The sequence below is a fragment of the Polypterus senegalus genome, chromosome 16 (assembly GCF_016835505.1).
Source record: "Polypterus senegalus isolate Bchr_013 chromosome 16, ASM1683550v1, whole genome shotgun sequence".
Taxonomy (NCBI): domain Eukaryota; kingdom Metazoa; phylum Chordata; class Cladistia; order Polypteriformes; family Polypteridae; genus Polypterus; species Polypterus senegalus.
The window spans coordinates 15,898,318-15,922,176 of NC_053169.1; the positions used below are offsets into that span (position 1 = coordinate 15,898,318).

A 23,859-nucleotide genomic window follows, 5' to 3' on the forward strand; every position below is an offset into this window, starting at 1 on the left:
GAAGGTATTGGCACCTTTTTAACATGTGACAGTTCATTTATTTAACATATAACACTTATATGCACTGAATTGCTGCTATCCTTAATTTACAACATACAGTGTCAGCCCCAAATCCTTCTATACATTTTTGCACTATTTGTAATTCTCTGCCGGTTGGACTTTCAATATGCTTCAGATGGGGAAAAAGGTAAGTCCACTTTTCTGGACGTTCTTCAGATAAACAAAGTGCTCAGTACTACAAAATGTCATTTATGTGATGGACAAATTATAGGAATAGGTGCCGATTTTATAAATGTTAACACTGGCAATTTAAACATACAATTCTCATCAATTCTAGAATTTTTGTATTTTGAGTGTTTACCTTTTATCATCATTAATAATGTTGATGAAGAAGAGGAAATACTTAAAGAATATTACAAAGCAGCCACTGATATATTCAGTTCATTTGTAAAGTACGAAAAAAACAGTTTGTATCTTAATTTATATGTAAGAGCTTAGGTAAACCTAAACATTTTCGACAGTAGGGCAAGCTGATAAAGTAGGACAAAATGTCATAATATTTTCTCTTTGGTTAAGTCATTTTGTGCGTATAGAGTTTCACATTCTTGTGAAGGGCAGTGTTTTCAAATGTCACCTTTAGTTTTCACATGCATGCTTTAAGCAACAGTGTACAAGTCATAAGCACGTCATGCTTGACAAACACACCACGTCTAGAAATTATTGATAATACAAAAAAGCAAGTACAAATGTTCATGTTTCTCTTTCGCTGGTTTATAATACTGTCACTATTCAAAGGAGACATGCAAGTAGGAATTCCATTCTACTATACACATATGACAGCTATCTTGATTTTGAAGTGCAGACATAGCTATCTGAACCTGACATCCCAAGATTAGATGGTGTTTTCCACTATTGGTCAAGCAGGATAGTCTGATTTCCTTCCTTGGCTACTTCAGTACAAACGTGTTTGTCATCGCTATGTTCTAGTCTGGACAGTGGTTTTTTAGTGGTTTCAGAATTCACAGATGTAAGAAGAAACAGACTGATCTGTAAGAGAGTTGGTGTTATTTTTTTTTTTTTTAATCCAACATACATTTAATCTTTAAATGCTTACTGCTAAGGTAGACATTTCAGTTGTGAAAAATTGCAGTTGGGATGCATGTTTTTGTGTATTTTTGTTTTTCTTGTTGAGTACTTCATGAACACGGTAAGCCAACATCAAGCACTCTGTACTGGTTATCAAAAAGTAGTACATCCATACTTCTGACCTTTTTACTTTTAAATTGTTGGTTTTACATTTTTTTGTAGCAGTGTCTAAACCCTGGATAGTCAGTAATAAGCACTAGGCCAGATTATGCATTAAACATGCTTATTTGTTAAACAGTAGCATTTTAGGTTTGTTGACTTGATGTCTGCATTTGATCATTTTATGGAATACTTAATTTGTCGTCCATGTTGTACTTCATTTCCTGGGTCAGAAATGCTGTCATTTCAACTTCTTGATAAAGTAGTAATATTTTCAAAATAGTTGATAAGAAAACAAAGACTTTTCAGGAGAATTACATAAGGGTTACCTGCAGTATATAATTTCCTACTTTATACTGTTTGTGCAGGTTGCAGACATTGGCGAATCCTTGCAGGACACTCTTCAAAGACTAGAACAAAGGTAAGGGATATCATTGTGACCTTATGGGTTCTTACTTTATTATTATTTTGTTTTTAATTAAAATGAGTTTGGTAAACTTGCTCAAGTAATTAGCGGTCTTGTTAATAGGCTTAGCAGTTTAGTAATGTTTCCCATTGTTACATATGATAATGTAAATATCATTGTAAAATTGTTGTTGAAAGCCCAAAAAAGGGATTGATATTTGGAATTGCATTGGCATTCTGTATGTGGTCATTCAAAGTCTCTTGGCCTTTTGGTTCTGATTGAAAATTTAGGAGTGTGACGTATTGATGAAAATTCATCAGAAATGCACTATTACAAGCACGGTTAGGAATCCTTATTTTAGAGTGGCTAGAAAAATATTTTGTTGAATTATTCTTTCTTATCGAAAGTAAAACTTGGAATCATTCTTGAGTATTATCATAACTGGTTTTTGGTATTTAGTCTTTTAGAGGAAATTCTAAGGTACATTAATAGTGTCGCTGCCTCTGTGGAAAAGAACTCTGATAAGCCGACAGCAAAATTCTGGAGGGCACTGCTTAACAAATCATATGATGTTTTAGATAAGGTATGTTGTTTTTCTCCTTTTTCAGCTCTTTTGGATAAAATTAATAATAAAATAAGGGCTTATGTAGCTAAAGGTACATGAGATTTAATCCAGGTTGAAATGTGTGTTTCAGGTGAATTCACTTCTGCCTAATAATGCATTCATCCCAGTTATCAAAGGCCTCATGGGTAATCAGCTACCTTCTGTCCGACGTAAAGCAATGGATCTGCTCAATAACAAACTGCAGCATCGTGTACAGTGGCAGGATGAACAGGTAAAAAATAAAACAGCCTGAATGCCCTGTCCAAATTAATTACTATTTTAATTAGAATATTTTCTATACTTGTTTTAAGACAAGGAATTTAACATGTTTATGGAAGAACATTTTGTCATATTTCCCAAAACTGTTTTTTTATTTTATGCCTGGTAACACTTTCAAAATAAGCCTTTAAATGTTTTATTTATTCCATTAACATAATGCAAAAATTAAGTAGACAAAGCCTATGGTCTCTATCCGCAAAAAACAGATAAAAGTACTAAAGTTTAATCAAGCCCAAGAGTAGTATGTCATTTCAAAAAATGAGAAGCAGAAGATGTAGTGAATACTGTATGTATATAATGTATGAAACAATTTGTTTGGCCTTTTAGCTTTTATTGTTGCAAGTGACAAATTGTTGTAAGCTTAAAGGAACAGTCTAGCCAAAAATGATACTTTTTGCATTCAATGAAGATCCAACTTATACAACAAGAAATAATATTTAACCATTTTGGATACCAGGGGGTGCTCCAGCTCCCCAAATACTCAACACAAAGGCTCAGACATAAGTATAAAATAACCAAGTGGATTCATTCGTGGGAAACATGTCCCTAAAGCATTTCCTACCACAGACACAGTCACAAAGCAGCACACAATAATAAAGCAGTCTGCAACTGTTTTTTCTCTTTCTCTCTCTCTCTTTGTCTTTCTGCCTCCTCCACGCAAGCTTCTTCTTTCTTCCTCCTGACTCATGTGAGGCAGGCAGCTCCTTTTATCCATTACCCGGGAGTGCTTCTGGTGATATGACACTGCAGCTCCAAAGCACTTCAGGGTGAGGTAGGAGCCGTATGGACTAGGGACTCCCAAATCCCACAGCTCCCCCTGGCGGCCCCCACAAGACCCAACAAGACTGTCCCCAGGGACTACAGTACCCGGCATGCCTTGCAGGCACCCATGCGGGGATCTGAGCCTGGTCTTGTTGCCATCTAGCATCCTGAAAGCGGGGTGTTGATTGCCCTACATAAGCTGTCTCCCCCTGGCCGTCCCTCCCACCATCTATATATTTAAAAAAAAAAAAAAACTCTTATTACTTGTATAATCCAAAGATCATGTTTTTTTAGTCTTATACGCACAGAATCCCAAACGTATTTTGGCAAAAATACTGTTAAGTAAACTGTTTTTGGAAAGTACTCTTATGCATGACAGAAAAGCACATTCCAATGGGAGGAAGCTTTTAAGTTGATGATAAGAATGGGTGATATTCCCAAACATTCCTATCACAACATAATAACAATTTCGGTAAAAACTGGCATAATGCATCTGTTTATACTTTCAAACTGAAACTTTGTTTTTTAAAGCCAGCTTATTACTGTTTAATTTTGCACACAGGTATGCCTCATACTCATAAAAATGCTTGAGGCTGCTGTGCTACTCAGATTTAATTATAGGTTTTTTAATTCTTTTGAAACATTAAAAGTACAGCTTCCCTCTCCTTTGCCCACACTACTGCTGAAAACAGGCACAGCACAAAACACACCTTCTTCCAGTCATCCTTCTTGGTTGGATCAACTTGTCAATCAGGCTGAACCACACATCACACTAGGTAATATTCTTAAAGGGCTAGCCACACGTTTTATACACAGTTCACATACAAGTCCACACATAAATACATTACCTTTTAACACTAATATACTGACAGAAAAGCACATCCTTTTACATGGAAATTGTTTGGTTTTTTTTTATTTAAAGGTGTTCATGTTTTCACCCTTTTTAACATACTAGTTAATATGATTTTCTCAAAACTTCATCCTGGAATCCATCTATAGCTGACTAGTTAAAGATTCTCCTGAATCATTGGTCAGGAGTCTTACCCAGTAACAGCTCCATCATTGGCTGCCATGGCTCTTCATGTAGTATCAACATTGCAGAGCATGGTCTGAGAGAGCTGTACAATTGGAGATTGAAAGTTAAGAGAGTGAAAACATGTTCAGATGGAAAGTTTGCTTGTATTTTTGTGCTTATCCAAGGTGTTTCAACAAGCAGATGTTCACTTCTCTGATCTAGTTTCGCCAACTGCCAATGAAAATACAAACTGCAGCTGTGGCTTAACAGGCAGCAAATGGTGGTAATTGGTTAGCCAGTAGAGTGGTGGTTCACTTTCTTACAGCCACATGGTTTAGCCATGGTGCCATGTGAACTTAAACTCTCTGAGGGAAATAAATGGATCTGTATTTAATGTCTTAATGGGAGTGACTGTGGGCATGTTCTTAAATGAGGAAATAAAGTGACCTATTATACCATAATTATTTTCTTGCTCCAATTAGTACCAGAATGCACATTCCAGCAACCCTAATAAAGAACTAATGCTCTAATTTTATTTTTTTTTATTTTACTTTCATCGAAAACAGCTTTGAGAACTTCTTATCTCCAGTGGTGAAAGTGGCTTTTCACAGCCTTACTTTTTACCCTTGTGCTTGTTTTATTACAAATGGCCCATTTTCACTAAGGAGCAGAGCCATAACTGTGCCCTTCAACTGACTATGATTCAGATACAGCATGACAGTATGGTTATTAGTTTTGTTTACTTGTGCAGTATGTTGTTGAAATTAATGCTTTTACACAAATTATCTGTGTGCACAAGTCATAGACTGAATGTTGAAAAAGTGTAAAGTGGGTAAGGCGAATTTTAGGATTAATATGCTATTGGTACATTGGCTTTCTGCAAATAACAGTTCAACACAAGGAGCAAAATGGTTGCATTCTAATTCAGCTGAAAGGTGATTGCAGGCAAGCCTGTTTTGAGAGAATACAGCTCGAGAAATGGATGAGATAGGAACTCAAGAATAGGGCAAGAATAGAGAAGCACAGATTACTGTTAAACATTGCCCTCTTTTTTTTTTTTTTTTTAAAAACACTAACCTAAATATTCAGTGAAAATCGTCAACACTGTCATTTGGGCCACCTCCAAAGACTACTTCCTCAGTGTATTTGTGTCAGTGTGCTGTTAAAACAGAGTGACCCCAGGCTAGGCCAAGTTGGCTGGCTATTTTCAAGGTTAGCCCTATTGGCAAAAGCAGTGAAAAAGTTGGCTGTTGCTATTGACATGGCTTGTTGTGTTAGCAGATGAAGGCCATTACTTGTCATAGCTGATAGTAGGAACTAAGTATTTGTGATTGTTAAAAACTTTAAATGATCCAGCAGAGTGCTTACCATAAACAAAACATTGAAAATAAAATTTATTATTCCTTTAAACACAAGTCAAATAAAATAATCCATTAAACAATATTTGTCATTCAAGCATTTGGCACAGATGGTCCATTTTGTGAACTGCCAAAAGTTTGGCAGCATGCAGCAGTGGGTAATTTATTTGAATTAGCTGACACTTCTCCACTTAAACTATTGAGTCTAGCATATAATTCTGTGTACTAGTAAATAAATAATGTCTGTCATGTAATTAGCATATTAAACTTGTAGGAAAATATGATGATATTCTTTATTAATCCCCAAGGGGAAATTATCTTTTTTGGATGACCTTTTAAGGTCAGAGCGCAGTGTTTTCTTGCCAAAGCATCTTATTGTTGACAATGGTGTCGTGCATAGAGTCAGACATTCATAGCAGCCCTGCTACCACAGTGAGTCACGGCAGGACTGTAGAAGAGAGCCAGGCTTCCTGTTTATTGACTGTTTTGGAAGTGTTATATTTAAGAAAATAAATACATTAGAAAGCAAAATATAAGGAGCTGGAAGTATCCTAACTGAGAACATATCTATCAACAAATACACAATATCCGTTGATTTGCTACTGTTATCTGTGCATGTCTTTTTAATACAAATATTAAAATAGAATGCTGCAAAAACTATTATTTTAATATTAAACATTAAGTGTAACTCAATAGGTCTTCTCTCCTCACTTTTGACGTTACTGAAACTAAACTCTTCAAAACTTTACCAACATTTTTGGAACTCATTTATTATCTTAGTATATGAACCAGACATTTTGTAGAAGAATGTAATACCAGCGTGAAGTACCAAAAAAAACAACCTTTCTCTCTGGCTTCCACAGGTGATTCATCTCTTGGAACTAAGTGAAGACCTGCTTTTGATTGCTCAGCGTAAGCAACATATGGAGGAGGAACAAGCTATAAACAGACAGACTGCTTTGTACAGTCTCAAGCTGCTGTGTAGATGCTTTGGAGCGGAGCATCAGCAGCATTTTGTGCCAGTGCTGCGCAGTGTGGTTGACCTTGTAATGTCAAGAGAGGAGGAGAAAAACGTCTTGGGAAGTGCACTTCTCTGTATAGCTGAAGTCACCAGTGTCGTCAAGGCACTAGCAATCCCTGAACTGCCAAGGTAAGTGTTACTAAATTAGATGGAGAGTTTTCTGCATTTACTTAATCCATTAACTTAACAGGCCTAGGAGCTCTAAAACATAAAATTAGGTAACTGGCTGATTTTCCTCAGAAAATTAAGAGGTTAATGTACAAGGACAACGGATCACCCCACCAAGAGCTACAACTAACACGTTAGCTTTTTAAAAATTTGACCAATAGAAGTAGCTAAAGGATTCTTCTTACTGCAAATATTATATAGTTGTCTTTTAGAACAATTAGTTTACTTTTCATAGTACAAGGGTGTTGTACCATGTTAGCCATTACGGATGTAGTGAGAAGTCAAGCAAAATGACACCTTTTATTGGCTAACTAAAAAGTTTACAATATGCAAGTTTTTGAGGCATCTCGGCCCTGCATATTGTAATCTTTTTAGTTAGCTAATTAAAGGTGTCATTTTGGTTGCCTTCTCACTTACTCCTTGTGGAAAACAACAGCTTAATGCTACAGTACTATTATTTAATACAGTGCAGAAGTAGTAATTCAATTGGAAGCTATTTCTGGTGGTGTAAGTGTCTTCAGAATTAATAACAAAAAATAATTATAAGAAAACATTGATACCTTTGTTGTGCTTATTTGTTTAAAGGTTAATGCCTGCTGTAATAAAGTCACTAAAAGACAGGAAAGAGTTGCTATCCAATGAGATCTATTTGCTGAGCATGGTCACGACATTACAGAAAGTCTCAGAAGCTTTGCCGCATTTTATTAGCCCATATCTCATGGATATCATACTGCTGGTAAGTCTAATAATTAAATAATTATACTATCATAACCACAAATATTCTAATGTTTAAAAGTAAAAAGACATTTTTCAGATATGTTGAAAATATTCAGTATTTCCTTTATCACTGACAATTGGTGTGCTTACAGTCTCATGTTGTCTTGCATGTTTTATCCTCACTATGAATGTATTTTACACAAATGATTTTAATCAAGAGTAGTTTTTTTTCAGTCATTTTATACATGGATATATTGATACAAATAATGACCTTTATTTCTAGATTAATGTTATAAAAGCTTATTTAAATTTTTATTACTCAATGTGTAATCATTAATGCAAATGTCAATGTCTTTTTAAAAGAAATTGATTATCATGAAAACCATTGCACCATAGCCTGCAGCAGCATACAGTGAGTGGCTCATTTGTTAAGCACCTCCACCTCATACGGAGTCATAGCCCTGTCTGCCATTCTGACTGCCTGTATTCTTTGGAGTATAGACTTACCATGGAATCAAATTGTAATATAGTGAATGGACCATGCTGACTTCATAATGTCACATAACCGTTGAAAATGAGCTAATGGTAGATCTCCAGTCAAGGCCTTTTTGTTGTGCTCTTGGGGGATTGTCTTGAGCCAACTAGCATGCTATGTACTAGAACCATTTAAATCTTTAATCTTACCCATTGTCCCTGTGGATAGTACATTCATACACTCTCAAATGCCGTTGGTACACACCTACCTACCTACTTTCAATGGAATGTTCAATGTATACAGTGCTAGCATTGATTGAGCAGTCAGTTATGGGTGACTTGCAGGTAGACCCTGGACATTTAACAGTGGACATCTCACAAAGAACCTGCTAAAATCCATTCATGCTTTTTGTACCTTGGCTACCAAGCTATTGGTTGGATTTTTATTTCTCTCTTTTTTTTTTTTTCTTCTTTTATAGATGGCTCGATTAAAGAAGATTACTCTGAGTACTGCTCATTGCATTCAGTTCAATGCTCGTTTGACCTCTCTGCAGACCACATTGGTGACAAAACTGGCCCCCCGTGTATTGCTGCCCATCTTCATTAAGTGCTACAGCAAGTTGGTTGATAGTCGCATGGTATGGTGCTACTGTAACATCCTTTTTGAAATTATGTTTTAGTATGAAGCCATTTATTACATTTGTGGCAGATTAAATCTTGAAATTGAATGTTTTATTTATTTATTTATTTTTATTCTTTTATTCAGTGGTATAGGTTCAGCCTGTGCCAGAACAAAGTATTTTCCCCATCTGAAACCATAAATTTGCTACTTTTTGTTACTTAAGGTCTAAATATCCATCATCCTAATATGAGTTTAAGAAGATTAATATTGTACATATTCAGACAACAATCTCTTTTTTTATTTTATTTAGAGCCATATTGGTCCATTAATGGAGATTTTTCAAGATCATATCAAATACATGCAAAGTGAGCAGTTGAAGTCGAGTCAGTCAGAGCTCACAAACTTTTTCCTAAAAGCCCTGGACTTCAGATCTGATCATTCTGAGGTAATTTAAAATGATATGTCGTGTAGTGAATTTTTAATTGTATATCTGTGTGTTTGGGTTTGATTGTTGAATATTGCTTAACTCTTTGAGGGCTGGATATTTTTTCCAAAAAACAATGGTTTCACTCAAAAATCAACATAAAACGTCTGTTGCTGCATGCTGCGGCTGCCAGTTTGCCAAGAATGTTCGGCAGGCTTGCTGCCAGGCTGTCCTCGCATGGCTGGGACAGCACCAGCGATCACAGTCGCAGTGCATTAGAAGTTGGTTTCTACCTCTTATCATTGTTATGTGGCCATCCTCCCTGGCGAACACTGTGAGTACCACAATTAGCTGGGGACCGATCAGCTGAAACTGGAACCCCACATTCGTTTTCAATCACTTGTAGCAAAAACTGAGTCCGACAAGTCATAGTCCAGTTCAGAGATAATAGGCAAAACATCATGCAATGAGTATTTTGCTTTACGCATTTGCTTTGATCTCTCGCCAGATGTCAGTGCCATTTTTGCTGTTGTGTGTGCCTTGCTACTCACAAGAGTGAAGGGAATCTTGATCAAACCAATGAATCTAACTTTCCTTCTAACAACGAAAGTCCAACTAAAACATAATGGTTGGTTTTGTCACAGTTTACAGTTGATTACCATCGTCAACCCCTCCTTTTGACAAAAGTCGACATCAGCCCTGAAAGAGTTAAAGTCAGTTCTAATAATAAAGCTACTATATATTTGCTTTAGGTAGTTCTGTAACTGACACAGAAAAAATTAAGGAACATTTCATTTATTGCCATTTATTTTCTTATCCATGATGGAAGTGCTAAAAAGATCAATTATGCTGATATGTAAAACTGTCATATTAAATATATTTAAGATTCCATAATAGTACATACTTTTGCAGATGTGTTTAAACCAGGGCTGTGGAGTCGGAGTCAGATCGGAGACAATTTTGAGTATCTGGAGTCAGGGTCGGAGTCGGCAAAACTGTACCGATTCCGACTCCTAATAAATTTAAATTGTAATGAAAAAAAATACAGCAAGTTAAAAGGTCCCATTTCACAAACAATAGTCATAATTAAGTACTTCTCTGATGTAAGAATAAAGCCGAGTGCAGAGTTGTGTTAGTACTAGTGTGAAGTTCAACCGAGCGATTATATAACCTGACATTCACATATTGTAATCTGGATTATGGTAATTTACAAAAAGTGTTTTCATTTTATTTCAGATATAATATGTTTGCATAATGTCTTGTTTGCATTATAATTTTAAATTTAAATTTTAATTCTATTTTTAATTTATTATTTGCACTTCATGTTGTTACACTGTGGACCCTGAGCTTCACAATTTCGTCTCTCTCTATACTTGTGTATGGTTGAGATGACAATAAAGTTCGCTTTGACTTTGAAGTTCATTTGAGTGTAAACAAGTGTGATGATGGAGGTGGAGGTGGGTGCTATGGCCTGATGTGTGTTCAAGGGTTCTTGTCTTTTGTTTAAACTGGCCAATACAGTAGAGAGTCAGCTGCCTATCCAGTAGTTCTGTGGTTAAATGATGTTTATGTTGCCTTCCTTCAATCAACATGGAAAATACATTAGCATATTAAATACAGGGGAGTCAGAGTCCGAAGTACCTGAAACTGAGGAGTCAGAGTCGAAGGATTCATCTACTGACTCCACAGCCCTGGTTTAAACTAAATCATTTGTGTTGTTTCTGCATCAAGTGCTTCCTCAGTGGTACATTTAAATAAAAATTGTTCTAAGTAAGAAAAATGCTTTTTATTGTTCTTTTTATCCTTCAGTTATTTTTATAAAATGTTATTTCTCATCAAAAAGTTAGAATTCATTACACTATCAAACACATTAGGCATCCCAAGAGTGCCATCTGGGTAACTGTACCTTTCATAACTGTATCGAACAGTTTCTCCATATTGAACAGTAATGGATTGTGTCTGAAAACTTTACATTCCACATCTCTCAACTGGTGCCTATTTGGATTGAAATCTGGTGACTGAACGGATCACTTAGTAAAGCCATTTTGCACAACTCAACTGTTAATAAACATGTTAATGGCCATAAAATGACAGAGCAATAGCATCAGTATTTAATTAAGCTGTTACTTTCAAATGTTAATTAACCCATATCAAAGAAGCTAGAATGTGCAAGAAATAGACCATTTCCAAATTATCATAAACTCCTTACCAGCCTGCAGCATTGATCCTCTCCAGTTGATTTTAGTACCTCTGAGTTTTCAAATGAAGTTGGTATTTTTCTGCTCCAAAGTATACCATTTTTGTTTTTGTGTGCAATATGGACACAGCTTCTTGTTTTTGCTAGTAGTGGTAAAACCAACAGAGCTGATGTGTTGCTACATACCAGCTGGAATTGGGTGAAATGGATTTTATATTGTCCTATCATTTTCATGACTGTTGCACATCTTTAAGTTTGCAGTACATTTCTTGTGCTTCCCCGTGGTCTCTCATGCCAGTCAGCTTTTGCCAGCAATTCTGCTACAGATGATGCATGAAGAATTGAGTGTAGTGGTCATGTCTTGATACTGCCTATGCCACTAGTTATTCCACATTTTAAATTACTATAGGCAATCTTTTTGTCTATTTACTAACTAAACTAGTAAGGATTAGATAATACTGTATATGTACTGTATACATGGAGGATCTAATAAGGTAGCCGCTGATGTTTGGTAGGGGTTTCTCTAAGAAACGAGCCTTAAAGAGAAGTATTCATTGACAGTTGTTTAGCTGATGTTTAAATTAAAGCTGATCTTGTCTGAAATTAAAATATTTACTCCAATACTCAAGGTTTTATTTTTGTTATTTTTTAACAGATTGCGTTGGACCAGATTTGCGAAATTGAGGGTCATCTGGTTGACTGCCTACTCGTAATGGTCATGAAGCTTTCTGAAGTCACATTCAGACCACTTTTCTTCAGGGTAAAGAATCTGTAACATGCATTAAATTTAAGCCACTGTATTATTCAATTCTTAATTCCTTGTTTTTTTTTCAGAGAATGTTTCCTCTTATGTAATTTTCCCTTTTGCTGTTTTCTTATAAAATTAATTTATGAATTTACAGCTATTTGACTGGTGCAAAACTGAGGGGGCTCCTAAGGATCGTCTGTTGACCTTCTGCCGTCTTGCTGACCGCATAGCTGACAAGTTGAAGGGGTTGTTCTTACTTTTTGCTGGACATTTAGTGAAACCTTTCTCAAACCTCCTTAATCAGACAAACCTATCAAAAACAGGTAAACAGTGAGGGTCTCTATACTTTTTTTCATTAGACAAATACTGCAAGTCTGGTTTCACGTCTCCATGTTGTTGAGTTTCATTCAGAGGTCAGAGTGTTAGCAAAAAATCGATTTAAATGTGCATTTTATTATTACTGCCTACCCCATGTACATATCTGAAATGTTTGTTTGTCCTCATGCATCAATATTAAAGCCAGTATTTTACTGTTTTATTAAACATATAAAAACATTCTGATCATTTTAACTCATTAGGTCTCACTTTTTGCCAGCTGACAATTCTCTACTTAGACTAGCCACCAGTGCAAATGACTTGTTCAACTTGTATTTTCTTCATTTTACTCTCTATTAAGTATATCCTTGATTTCATTATGTATTTTCCAGAAGCAGAAAAGTATTGTAAAGGAGAGAGAACATAATTTTAAAAATGTGATAAAGAACAACAGTCGTAATAGCTCAATGCATTTTTCATTTCTTGCGCATGACTGCATATATGACCATTATTAGCAGTTTTTGTAAGACTACATTTGTAAATACTAAAATAAAATAAATGTCAGTCAAGGCAATATCAAACATAGCACAATTAAAGGAAAAAATTGATCTGTAGATACTCATATAGCACTAATGAAAGTATATGAATATAAGAGTATAAGAATAGTTTGAATCTTAAGGATGCATATCTTAAACAAATTCAATATATATTGTTATATGCAGAATTTCTTTTTGTTCTACAGATGAACCATTCTTTGACTCTGAAGACAATACTGAAAAGAGTTGTCTAATGCTTCATTATATCTTGGATTGTCTGCACAAAATTTTCCTGTATGATACTCGGAAATTTGTTAGCAAAGAGAGAGCAGAATTCCTCATGATGCCGCTGATTGATCAGGTAAACTATTGATTTTTGTTAGCTATAAGGAGTGATGTACATTATTTTAATACTAGTAGTTCCCCTGAACCCAATACCTGCCATCTCCATATGCATTCTGGGAAGGGGTGTACTAGCCACAGTAATGTAAATCTAATCTATGTGCTCAAACTGAGTTATAACAATCTGTTGCATGCTAGAGAAAAAAGGTTGCATGCCGTAATCTTTTTCCACATTGAAGTAATATGAAGCCTCATTTTTTCCTATTTGCCAAAAAATCATATAATTAGGGTCTGCAATTTCACTCTTGTGTTCAACATGCCTCAGTTATATGTGTTCTGCAATGGTCCTTTTTATAAAATACGTTAACATACATGTGGTGTATTACACAACCATTAGAATGCATGGTTATCTAAATCAGGGAATAACTCCTTACAGTAAGTTAAAGTTGCTTGGAAAATTGAACTGATTTATGAACTTATGTGGTCATCATCTTGTTTCTTCAATATGCAGTCCTTCACTAGTTAGATAAATTAATGTTGCCACGTGTGATTTTACTTTTTACAGATAGATTACATTAATTCTTAGTTTTCTGATTTACTTTCCGTTTAGCTGATTTAAAAAAGTATTGATTGACACAGTTCTGTGAGTAGATAGCACTTTATTTGCCCCAAGGTGAAAATTTAGCTTTTTACTGAAGCTTCATTAATAAATGTTATAACAAACAAACAACCACCTCCTCAAATACACACCAGAATTACTAAAAAACAAAGAAAAAACTTCTGATGTGGTTAAAGATGAAAAGAGTAGTCACAGTTGAAAGACACTGTTGAAAGGTTGTGAAAGCGTACTGAAAATGGCTTATATGATTTAGTTTTTGTTCAGATCTTTAGCCATTTTACTATGCTGTGAAATAAAAAGGCAGCAAAATGGCTCCTCATTTGTTTATGCTTGAGCACTGCATATATCTTTTACGTTAATTTAACAATTGACACTAGAGTACTATTTTTAGATAGAGGTAGACAGCATCATTCATTTTACATGTTTCTGATCCTCTGCGGAAATTGAATACCTTCCTAAAAGTTTCTGATATTTTTCAGTATTTTCAATTTTTGTTTTGTGTACTTAGCATTGGGAATTCTATTTTCATTATATTAAACTGTTCATGTCACATTTTGTACTGAAGTTGGTTTTTTTTTTGTCTCTTTAGCTGGAGAACATGCTAGGAGGAGAAGAATCATTCCAGACGAGGGTCACTGAACATCTGATTCCTTGTGTAGCTCAGTTCTCTGTAGCTGTTGGTGATGATGCACAATGGAAACAGCTTAATTATCAGATTTTATTAAAGACCAGGCACAGCCTTCCAAAGGTGAGATGGTGAATGTTTTCATTTGTAAACCATATATTTAAATTAGCTTTACTTCCAGTGGTACCATCCACTGTTTTATTGCAATACCCATGTCCATTGTTCTTGTTATTCAAAACCCAATGCTCCTGTGTTCAAAAGTGTTTGTTAAAGGTAATATTTATTATACAACTAGAGTAGAAAATCTTACACCAGTATATTTGTTTAAAAGATCCGGTTTGCTGCTTTGATCATGCTGATGGAACTTGCTGGTAAACTACGGGAAAACTATATGGTGTTGCTTCCAGAAACTATTCCTTTCCTGGCAGAACTCATGGAAGGTATGTACCTTTCTTTTAAGCATTTTTTTTTAATAGATCAAGGTTATTCAGTATTATAGATGAAAAGATAGAAAATTATATGCAGTCCTAAATATTCTGCAACACAAACTCAATCCTGATAGGATAGCGATACTTTAAATTGTTGTATGTTTCCAAAATAATGTACTACTGTATACATAAATTGTGTCTGTCCCATGAGGTGAAACTACATTAAATAAAATTAGTTATGCTGTTACGTAATATCTACAGTAAACACATTGTTATTTTTGAGGCACTACATTTCAATAACAAATATTAGTAACATTTGCATTTTGGACAATCTTTAGAAATGTATTGCTTGTATTAGTAGTACATTTAATTAATCTTGACTCAAGGAATGATAACCATGCTTTCCTTACTGAAAAACGCACCTCAGCTCCTCCTTCTGTGTGTGCTTATATGTGTACGACTCAAAGAGCAAAATGGAAAATAAGACCATCTTCTGAATGTAAACCAGGAATCTATTTAAGTGGAAACAAAGTGAATAAGGATGCAAGTACTTTTATCATCTGATGAACAGTTTATTCGGCTAGTTATATCTGGATGTTGTTTCTTAACTCTTTCAGTCTTTGAAAAAGAATAAAAAGAAAGTAGAGCTTGAGAGATTCTGTAGATTAGAACAGATAAGCAACCTTTTCTTAGTGTAGTTTTTTTTTTCTGAAAATATTCAAAATTCCCGGATAAATTACTTTGTGAAACCAATGTTTTTTTTTCCCCTGTTTTTTCAGATGAATGTGAGGAAGTGGAACAGCAATGTCATAAAGTTATCCAGCAGCTGGAGGTCATTCTAGGAGAGCCTCTGCAAAGCTATTTCTAACAGAACACACATGATAATTTGCTACAACTGTCCAATTATTGAAGAACAAACATTGAGATACCCCTTCTGACATAAAAAACCTCTTAAATGTAGCGTTGAACAGCTACTAGAAACGTTTTTCTATGACTGTTTGCTGCAAAAGAACAAGAAAGGAGTGAAGTTGTTTTTGTGTGTTTTTTTTTTTTTTATTTGTAATTATTTTTTAAATTTTTTTATTAAAAAAATATGTATTTATGTATGTATAAAGTGATGAAGTGTCAGGAAAAATACAGTAAATTCTGTATCTTCCATGCCATTTTACATTATTTAAGAGATCCATTTGGCCATCCCTCTTGTGATGATTCTGTTAACATTTTCTGTTGAATAGGTATTTATAGATATGTAGTGTCATGTGTCTTATGAGACACTTTTCACGTACAGTAAGCACATTTACTTTTTAAACTGTTGCCCATTTTGTTATTACATGAATATGTTAAAGTAATAGTCTGTTGGTTAAAGACATAATCCTGACTTACTGTTCATGTTTGCCATTTCACTGCCATAAATAGTTTGAATATCAGTCTGATTTTGAAGGTACTTACCTAATTTAACACCCTTGATCTTCCCCGCGATTTTAAAGGACCATTCTGTATTATCTGAAAGTAAATATTTACAGCAGTCAGATGGTAATATTCATACGTTCTTAGATTAAACTGTATTACAGTATGTATTTTATTGCATTAAGTATCATTTGAATAATGCAAAAATGGTACAGTTATTGAGCTTATTATATAAGTGTTGGACAGAGTTTTTATGAAACCAATGTCTTGGCAAGACTTTAGTAATTACATGTATGTTTGTATCCTTTGTTGACCCAAAAAAGCCTGTGAATCTTTTCTCATATAAATAAGTTTCTAAATTTTTAAGGATGTACTTGATTTTTCACACTAAATACATTTAGTAAGAAGGTTGTGTTTTCATATAGTTTACCACAATGTTGAAAGCATAATCCATTAATTTAGCAGGCCTAGGAGCTCTAAAACATAAAATTAGGTAACTGGCTGATTGTCCTCAGAAAATTAAGAGGTTGATGTATAAAGACAACGGATCACCCCACCACGAGCTACAACTAATACGTTTACTTTTTAAAAATTTGACCAGTAGAAGTAGCTGAAGGATTGTTCTTACTGCAAATATTATATAGTCTTCTTTTAGAACAAACAGTATCTACAAAAAGTATACTAAATTTTTAGCAATTGATAATTTGATATTTTTCCTTGCAAACATTATATTGTTAAAAGTCATCAAAATGTGAACCAAAAACTAATTGCTAAATGTTTAACCGAGAGATGATTTCCAGTGTGCTTTCTCAATTTATTTGTGCATTTTAATGATAATACCCCTTTTTTTGAAGTGGTATCCGTTAAATATAGTGATTTTGTTGTAAGAAAACTGAGCCTTTGTCTACCCATGTAATGCAATCAATATTATTTAAAGTGAATAGGCAGAACCTTTCAGGATTGATGTACATCAGTATGGAGTCTAAACAAAATGATTAGTAGCGAGTGCCAGTTTTGCTGGCTTGAGTGCATTTGTCACAACAACCCTTCTGCGGTTTCCAAACATGACTGTTTATCACAGTTGGATCAAATAAAATGCATCCAAAGAGTAATAGTCCATTGTTTAGAAAGAAATGGAACATGGAAGGATGTCATGAATTGTACAGAGTATTAGACAAGTTACAGTCAGTCCACTAAAAGCTGACTAGAAAAGTATACCAAAGGGAAAATCTTCAGTATTCAGTCACAAGTGAAATATGGGGACAGAGGATGCAACAGAATTCTGTCTGCAAAAAAAGCAAGAAGGTATGGTTGCAGTGGGTTTAACTTGGACAATGAAGGATTGTAACAGGTTTAACTAATCCACTTAGTTCACGTTTTTCCTGAAGGAAGGAAAAGGATGTGGCAGAAACCTAATCAGTTCATAGATACAAAACATCTATGGGGGAAAATGGCACCAAACAGCTTCTATGCCTGGTCAACTACTTTGTTGCTTTACTTAAAGAACATTTTTCAGCCATTTGTATTTTACTTGAGTACCTTTCATTCAGGGCTACTTTTACCCCACTACATTTTTTGGTCAAACCTATCAGGTGTGTTGTCTGCATTGGTCAGACATACCGGTACATCATTCAAATAAAGGTGCCATAGTGCGCCTTCTGCTGCCGATTTGGTAGGTTGTTTCCATGTCTGTTCACTGTCAACACATAGAAACTAAATGTTCATTTTCCCTTGGGTCGTATTTGAACACTATATTCAAATCTGTAAAATGCAAAGGTGAATCATATATATATAATTCTGTGCCTACCAGCACTTAAAGAAATCCCTGCTTTCAACTATTTGCCTTCAAATTTAAAGAAGCATATTGTGGTAAGCATTTGTTTTCTTATACGCAGCTTTGGACGTCACAAAAATAAGTACCTTCTTAGTTTTTCACAAACAAGCTTTTCATGGGCACAAGTAATATCTTGAGACCAGAAATCATCACAAAAATCACAGTCACTTCAATTGTGATTGTCCTTGATAAAGCCGATTTGAATGGAGTGGCGCTGGATTTTATTACCTGCAAAGGTCCATAAACTGCGCTCCAAACATCCACTGCCGGCAGTGAGGAAGACTTTGAGCGATTGTATAGAGTTATGTACAATAATGGGAGAGCCACTATGAAGATGTAGCTACAGTCACAAATGTGAAGCTGCCAATGACAAAATGTGACAATTACAGGAGACATCTGGACTGCCTTAACAAAACAGAACCACGTGATATACAGTAAGTAACTGGTATTAAGCACATTTGATATTATAATGTACTGTATTAATTTTATGCATTACTTTTATCAAATGAACGTAGTACTTGGGTGTTGTACCGTGTTAGCCATTATGAATGTAGTGAAAAGTCAAGCAAAATGACACCTTTTATTGGCTAACTAAAAACATTACAATACGCAAGCTTTCAAGGCAACTCAGGTCCCTTCTTCAGGCAAGATTTGATCAAATAAAAAAGCAATGCAGTTGTCTGCAAGAGTGGACTTTAAGCAGTGATATGTTTTGTCTTGGTAAATCAATGGAGAATTATTGCACATCCAGTTTTAAAAGATGAAGGTGTAAAATGAAAAATTCTATATTTTAAGAGAAGAAACATTTTTTAAATTAATTATTTTGACTTAAAAATATGAATTACACATGATTGTTTTATGTAATTATTACCTACAAAAAGTGCCACTTGGTATTTTCTGTGCTCTTAATCCTCTGCAGGTGCTTCACTCTTGAATTACCAGTAATTGTCTGCTAACATAGATTTACTCCACTTTCCATAATAACGTCTCTCAATTTGAGTAACTTCAAAAATCAAACGACTTCCACCGTCAGAGAACTGAGGTGCTACTGAGCCTCATGAAAGCTAGGGTTTAGTTTGCTTGACAGGATTACTCTCCACTTCCTTTTAAATTCAATCTATCCCTCTCAGAAATTTGTAAAACCAGTAACTTTTGTTAAAAGGCCTTTAATGACCTCTTGGGCACAGACATTGGCAGTATGTCTGTCTGCGGAGAGAGTGTCGACTTCATCAAGAGGTTTACTTATCTCGGTAGCGACATTCACATCTCTGGTGACTTTTCCTATGAAGTCAGTAGACAGACTGCCTCCGGTCTTACTATATATGGTTGCTATCCTGTGACCTGAAACGAACACTGGACTCGTTCGGTACTGTGTCTGTTCGGAAATTCCTTGGGTTCCACTGGTTTGACTTTGTGTGGCTCACGGAGTCCTGAATGAGGCGCATGACCTGCATTGTGAGGGAGTGTCAGTTACGGCACTACAGCCATGTGGCGCCATTACCCGAGGGTGATCCAGCTCACAGAATCCTCATTGTTGAGAACCTAATCGGGTGGACCAGGCCAATGGGACGCCCATGTAACACCTGGCTGCGGTAGTTAGAGGATCCAACCATGATCTGAGCTGTTTTGTCGCATGGTGGGTGCTGCAACGCGCTATACCAGTCCATGCTTCCCAAACGGACCTGAGTAACTTTTGTTGCCTCAATAAAGGAAAGGTGAGTATTCTTTTACCATTAGCTTACCTGGTCAAGAAAATAGATGCATCAACTTAATCAGGGCTGGCACCACCATTAGGGCGAATGCAGGATGCAGATACTAAGCAGGGGGTGGGTGTGTGTGTCAATGGTGGAATCCAGCCGCACAGGCTAGACGCAAAAATAACCTAGCACTGGCCCTGAACCCGATCTTACATATTTCTGTAAAAAACATTTAAACAAACAGTAAAATGGCATCTGTCTGACCTTCTGAATATAAACTCCTGTCTATTTTGAAGGAATAATAAAGGATAGAGAAAAAATACTGAGAGCAAAACAATTTGTAGCAAATACTTGATTTTGGGTTGTTTCAATATCAAGTAACATTAAGATCAAAGAAAACTGACATTTTTCATTAAGGAATCTACTTAAAATATTATTCTGAATATTAAAATACTTGTGTCATAAAACAAAAGTACCTTATGCTTACAAAACTAAAACAGCGTTTTGCACTGAAACAAATATCTTGCAGAAACAAGTTGTGGTAGAGAAATTCCAATTTCAGAATGGGATTCAGTAGGCCTAAATCTATACAGTACACCCATTCATTTATGCAGGACGATTTTGATGCAGACCACTGTTATTCCTTCCTTTCATTTCAGTGACATACACATATTGTGTAATGAGCTAGAATTTAGCATTTTAAATTAAATTACATTTCTGGGTGTTGCTTAGTGTAATGGGCTATAAATCAGTGTTTTAAAGAAAAGGCAAAATTCCTGGAAAATTCTGCAACAGGTTATTGTTGATGGCTATCTACAGGACATAAATATTTACATGTCTTGCAAAAGAGTCACCTGTTTTGAACAATCAGACTGTTTTGATTACTATTTCATCCACATATAATGTGGTGACACAGAACTGCCTGCTTCATTTGAAAATGAACGAGTTCTGGGGACATTGGTTTCTAATCAGGTATTCCTTGATAGCTGACAGCAAAACTATTGTTGAATCAAAATAAAAGTGTTTACACAATTGTTCTGTGGAGAAAATTGGCATGCACCATTGTTTAACTGATTGTCATGTTGATCTAGGCAGAGACTGAAACATTTACAGTATATATTTCTGGGTAAATGAGGATAAAAATAAAACAAAGAAGTCTGGTCTGAGACTTGTGACTGCTGCCTGCTTCTTTTATGCTTTTGACAGCATAGCACCTTGTAGCAAAACAGTGGCTTGCACCTGGCCCTGGGTCCCCCCTAGGGTTGAGGCTGGTAACATTAGCAATGAATTGAAAACTGTCACTTTCACGTGACTGCGGTGGGCTAGCGCCCTGCCCGGGGTTTGTTCTTGCCTTGCGCCCTGTGCTGGCTGGGATTGGCTCCAGCAGACCCCTGTGTTAGGATATAGCAGGTTGGAAATTGGCTGACTGACTTTCATCTGCTAAAGCTGAAAAGGTGGATTTGAGTGAATTTTGATTACTAAACATAAATGCAATCTCCTGAGAGGGCGCTGAATTTGGGCATCTTGAATTAAAGTTGCTACTTCACATCGGAATTCTGGACAACTTTTTCTTGCTCTTGTGTCCAACACAGATGCCCAGAGTTACAACTTTGAGCATGCACTTTGCTTGGCTGTGGCTCATAGGCTTGTGCAAAGTTGTGATAAGATGAGATGATAAGGTCATCAGCGGAGTCCCTCAGGGGTCTGTTCTTGGACGGTTACTTTTTCATATTAATATCGACATTGATTCTGGTAGTGTTAGAAAATTTGTGAAATTCTTAGAACACATTTAAAATTGGAGAAATGGCAGACACTGAGGAGGTAGCACAAAAAAAAAATAAAAAAGACTTGGACAATCTTGAGAACTGGGCAAACACTTCGATAATGCAGTTTAATGTAGAAAAGTGAAAAGTGCTACATGTGGGAAAAAGTAATGTCAGTTATAAATGCAAAATGGGAGATACTGACCTACAGGAAGCAACCTCTGAAAATGATTTAGGGGTTTATGTTGACACAATGCTTTCATCATCTAAATAATTTACAGTAGCAATTAAAATGGGCAAAAAAATGCTAGGTTATATTGTAAATATTGTTGAAGGTAAATCAAGGCATGTTATGCTTAGATAATATAATGCACTAGTAAGGATAGATAGATAGATAGATAGATAGATAGATAGATACATAGTGTGACAACTCTAGGGGGCATACCAGTCACCCAACACAGACAGACATAGGAGGCACATTTATAAAACACACCTGACTTTATTTTCTTTTCTTCCCTTGTGGGAAACTCCTTCCCCAATCCCACAAACACAGCTCCAGTAAGCACAGGCACACAATATATCAATTCTTTTCTTTCTCTTTCTCCTCTTCGGCAAGCTTTGTCTCCCTCCTCCCAACTCTGGCTCCCCGAGTAGTGTCTGCTGGCTCCTTTTATACGTTACCCAGAAGTGCTCAAGGTGCTTGATGACCTATTTCCGTCAGCACTTCCAGGTGTGGTGAAAGAACGCCGATCACAGGCTCAGGAGCAGCTGTACCACCCCCTGGTAGCACCCCCGGATCCCAACAGGGCTGTATGCAACTCCCATGAAGCCCTGTGGGAGTCCGAGGCACCACTGCAACCCAGGGGGGCTGCCATGTAGCATTCCGGGGTAGGTAATGCTCTGACACACTTGTTCCCCCAGTCCTTTCAGCATGGAGGTGTCCATCCATGATGATAGATAGATAGATAGATAGATGAAAGGCACTATATGATAGATAACAACAACATTTATTTATATAGCACATTTTCATACAAACAGTAGCTCAAAGTGCTTTACATAATAAAGAATAGAAAAATAAAAGACACAATAAGAAAATAAAATAAGTCAACATTAATTAACATACTGTAGAATAAGAGTAAGGTCCAATGGCCAGGGTGGACAGAAAAAAACAAAAAAAAAACTCCAGACGGAGTGTGTGTGCATAAATATTACAACAAAAAAACCCTATTGTGTGCAGTTCTGGTCACCTCAATACAAAAAAGACATAGCAGCACTTGAAGCTGTGCAGAGCAAGCCAGCAGATGATCCGACTGCTTCTCCTTAGCGTGTGTTCAGCAAAACAGACCCCAAATTCACAACATGAGTGGCAGAGATGCAAAGTGGCAAAAGGACAGCTGCTGTACAGGCTTTGAAATGATCAACGCACAGCACACCAGCAGCAGCAACAGGACAGCAGATGATCCAACTGCTTCTCCTTAGCGTACGTTCAGCTGCCCCCTTCACAACACAAGTAGCGATAGATAGATAGATAGATAGATAGATAGATAGATAGATAGATAGATAGATAGATAGATAGATAGATAGACTTTAGTTGTCCCCAAGGGGAAATTATAACCTTACAGAAGCTCAAGAAAAAAAGAATATATAATGTATGTATGTGTGTGTGTGTGCATAAATATTACAACAAAAAAACCCTATTGTGTGCAGTTCTGGTCACCTCAATACAAAAAAGACATAGCAGCACTTGAAGCTGTGCAGAGGAGAACAACCGGGTGCACCTCAGGATTTAAGAACATGTCCAACTGTGACAGACTCAGAGAATTAAATGTATAAAACTATGCGGGGACCTAATCCAAGTTTTCCAGGTTAACATAAATCCTTAAAATCATTGATAAAATAGATCCATTGTAATTCTTTCATCTTAAGGGTGAATCGCATACTTGAGAACACCAGTGGAGATTAAGGGGAAGTGTATATGAAGCCAGGATGCTCTTCTTTACTCAAAGAGTTGTGAGGATCTGACACAAACCAAGACATTGCATTGAAATCGAAACCATGACAACCTTTAAGATTAATCCGGAAGAGATACTGGGGCAGCTTAGTTATAAGGTAAAAAATAAGTTTGAGGTACTGAATGGTCTCCTCTCGTTTGTTGTTTTTCTTATGTACTTGACTGTATGCGTCCCCTCCACGGATAATTTGCCAGTGTTGTCTGACATATTACTTCATAACTACAACATATGTTGGGGAAGG

The 23,859-nt window shown here is 36.0% G+C and overlaps 1 protein-coding gene across 1 annotated transcript in view; it reads left to right on the forward strand.

The window, feature by feature from the left end:
* The window catches only part of heatr1 (HEAT repeat containing 1), a 68,616-nt gene extending 51,938 nt beyond the window's left edge, over positions 1-16,678 (forward strand). The window contains exons 33-45 of the mRNA XM_039738141.1: positions 1,614-1,666; positions 2,111-2,234; positions 2,347-2,487; positions 6,533-6,819; positions 7,444-7,594; positions 8,529-8,687; positions 8,982-9,116; positions 11,948-12,052; positions 12,195-12,363; positions 13,098-13,252; positions 14,442-14,600; positions 14,809-14,917; positions 15,685-16,678. Of these exons, the coding sequence (XP_039594075.1) occupies positions 1,614-1,666; positions 2,111-2,234; positions 2,347-2,487; positions 6,533-6,819; positions 7,444-7,594; positions 8,529-8,687; positions 8,982-9,116; positions 11,948-12,052; positions 12,195-12,363; positions 13,098-13,252; positions 14,442-14,600; positions 14,809-14,917; positions 15,685-15,773 (1,836 nt within the window). The 3' untranslated portion in view covers positions 15,774-16,678. The remainder of the gene's footprint in view (positions 1-1,613; positions 1,667-2,110; positions 2,235-2,346; positions 2,488-6,532; positions 6,820-7,443; positions 7,595-8,528; positions 8,688-8,981; positions 9,117-11,947; positions 12,053-12,194; positions 12,364-13,097; positions 13,253-14,441; positions 14,601-14,808; positions 14,918-15,684) is intronic.
* Positions 16,679-23,859: the final 7,181 nt, after the last annotated feature.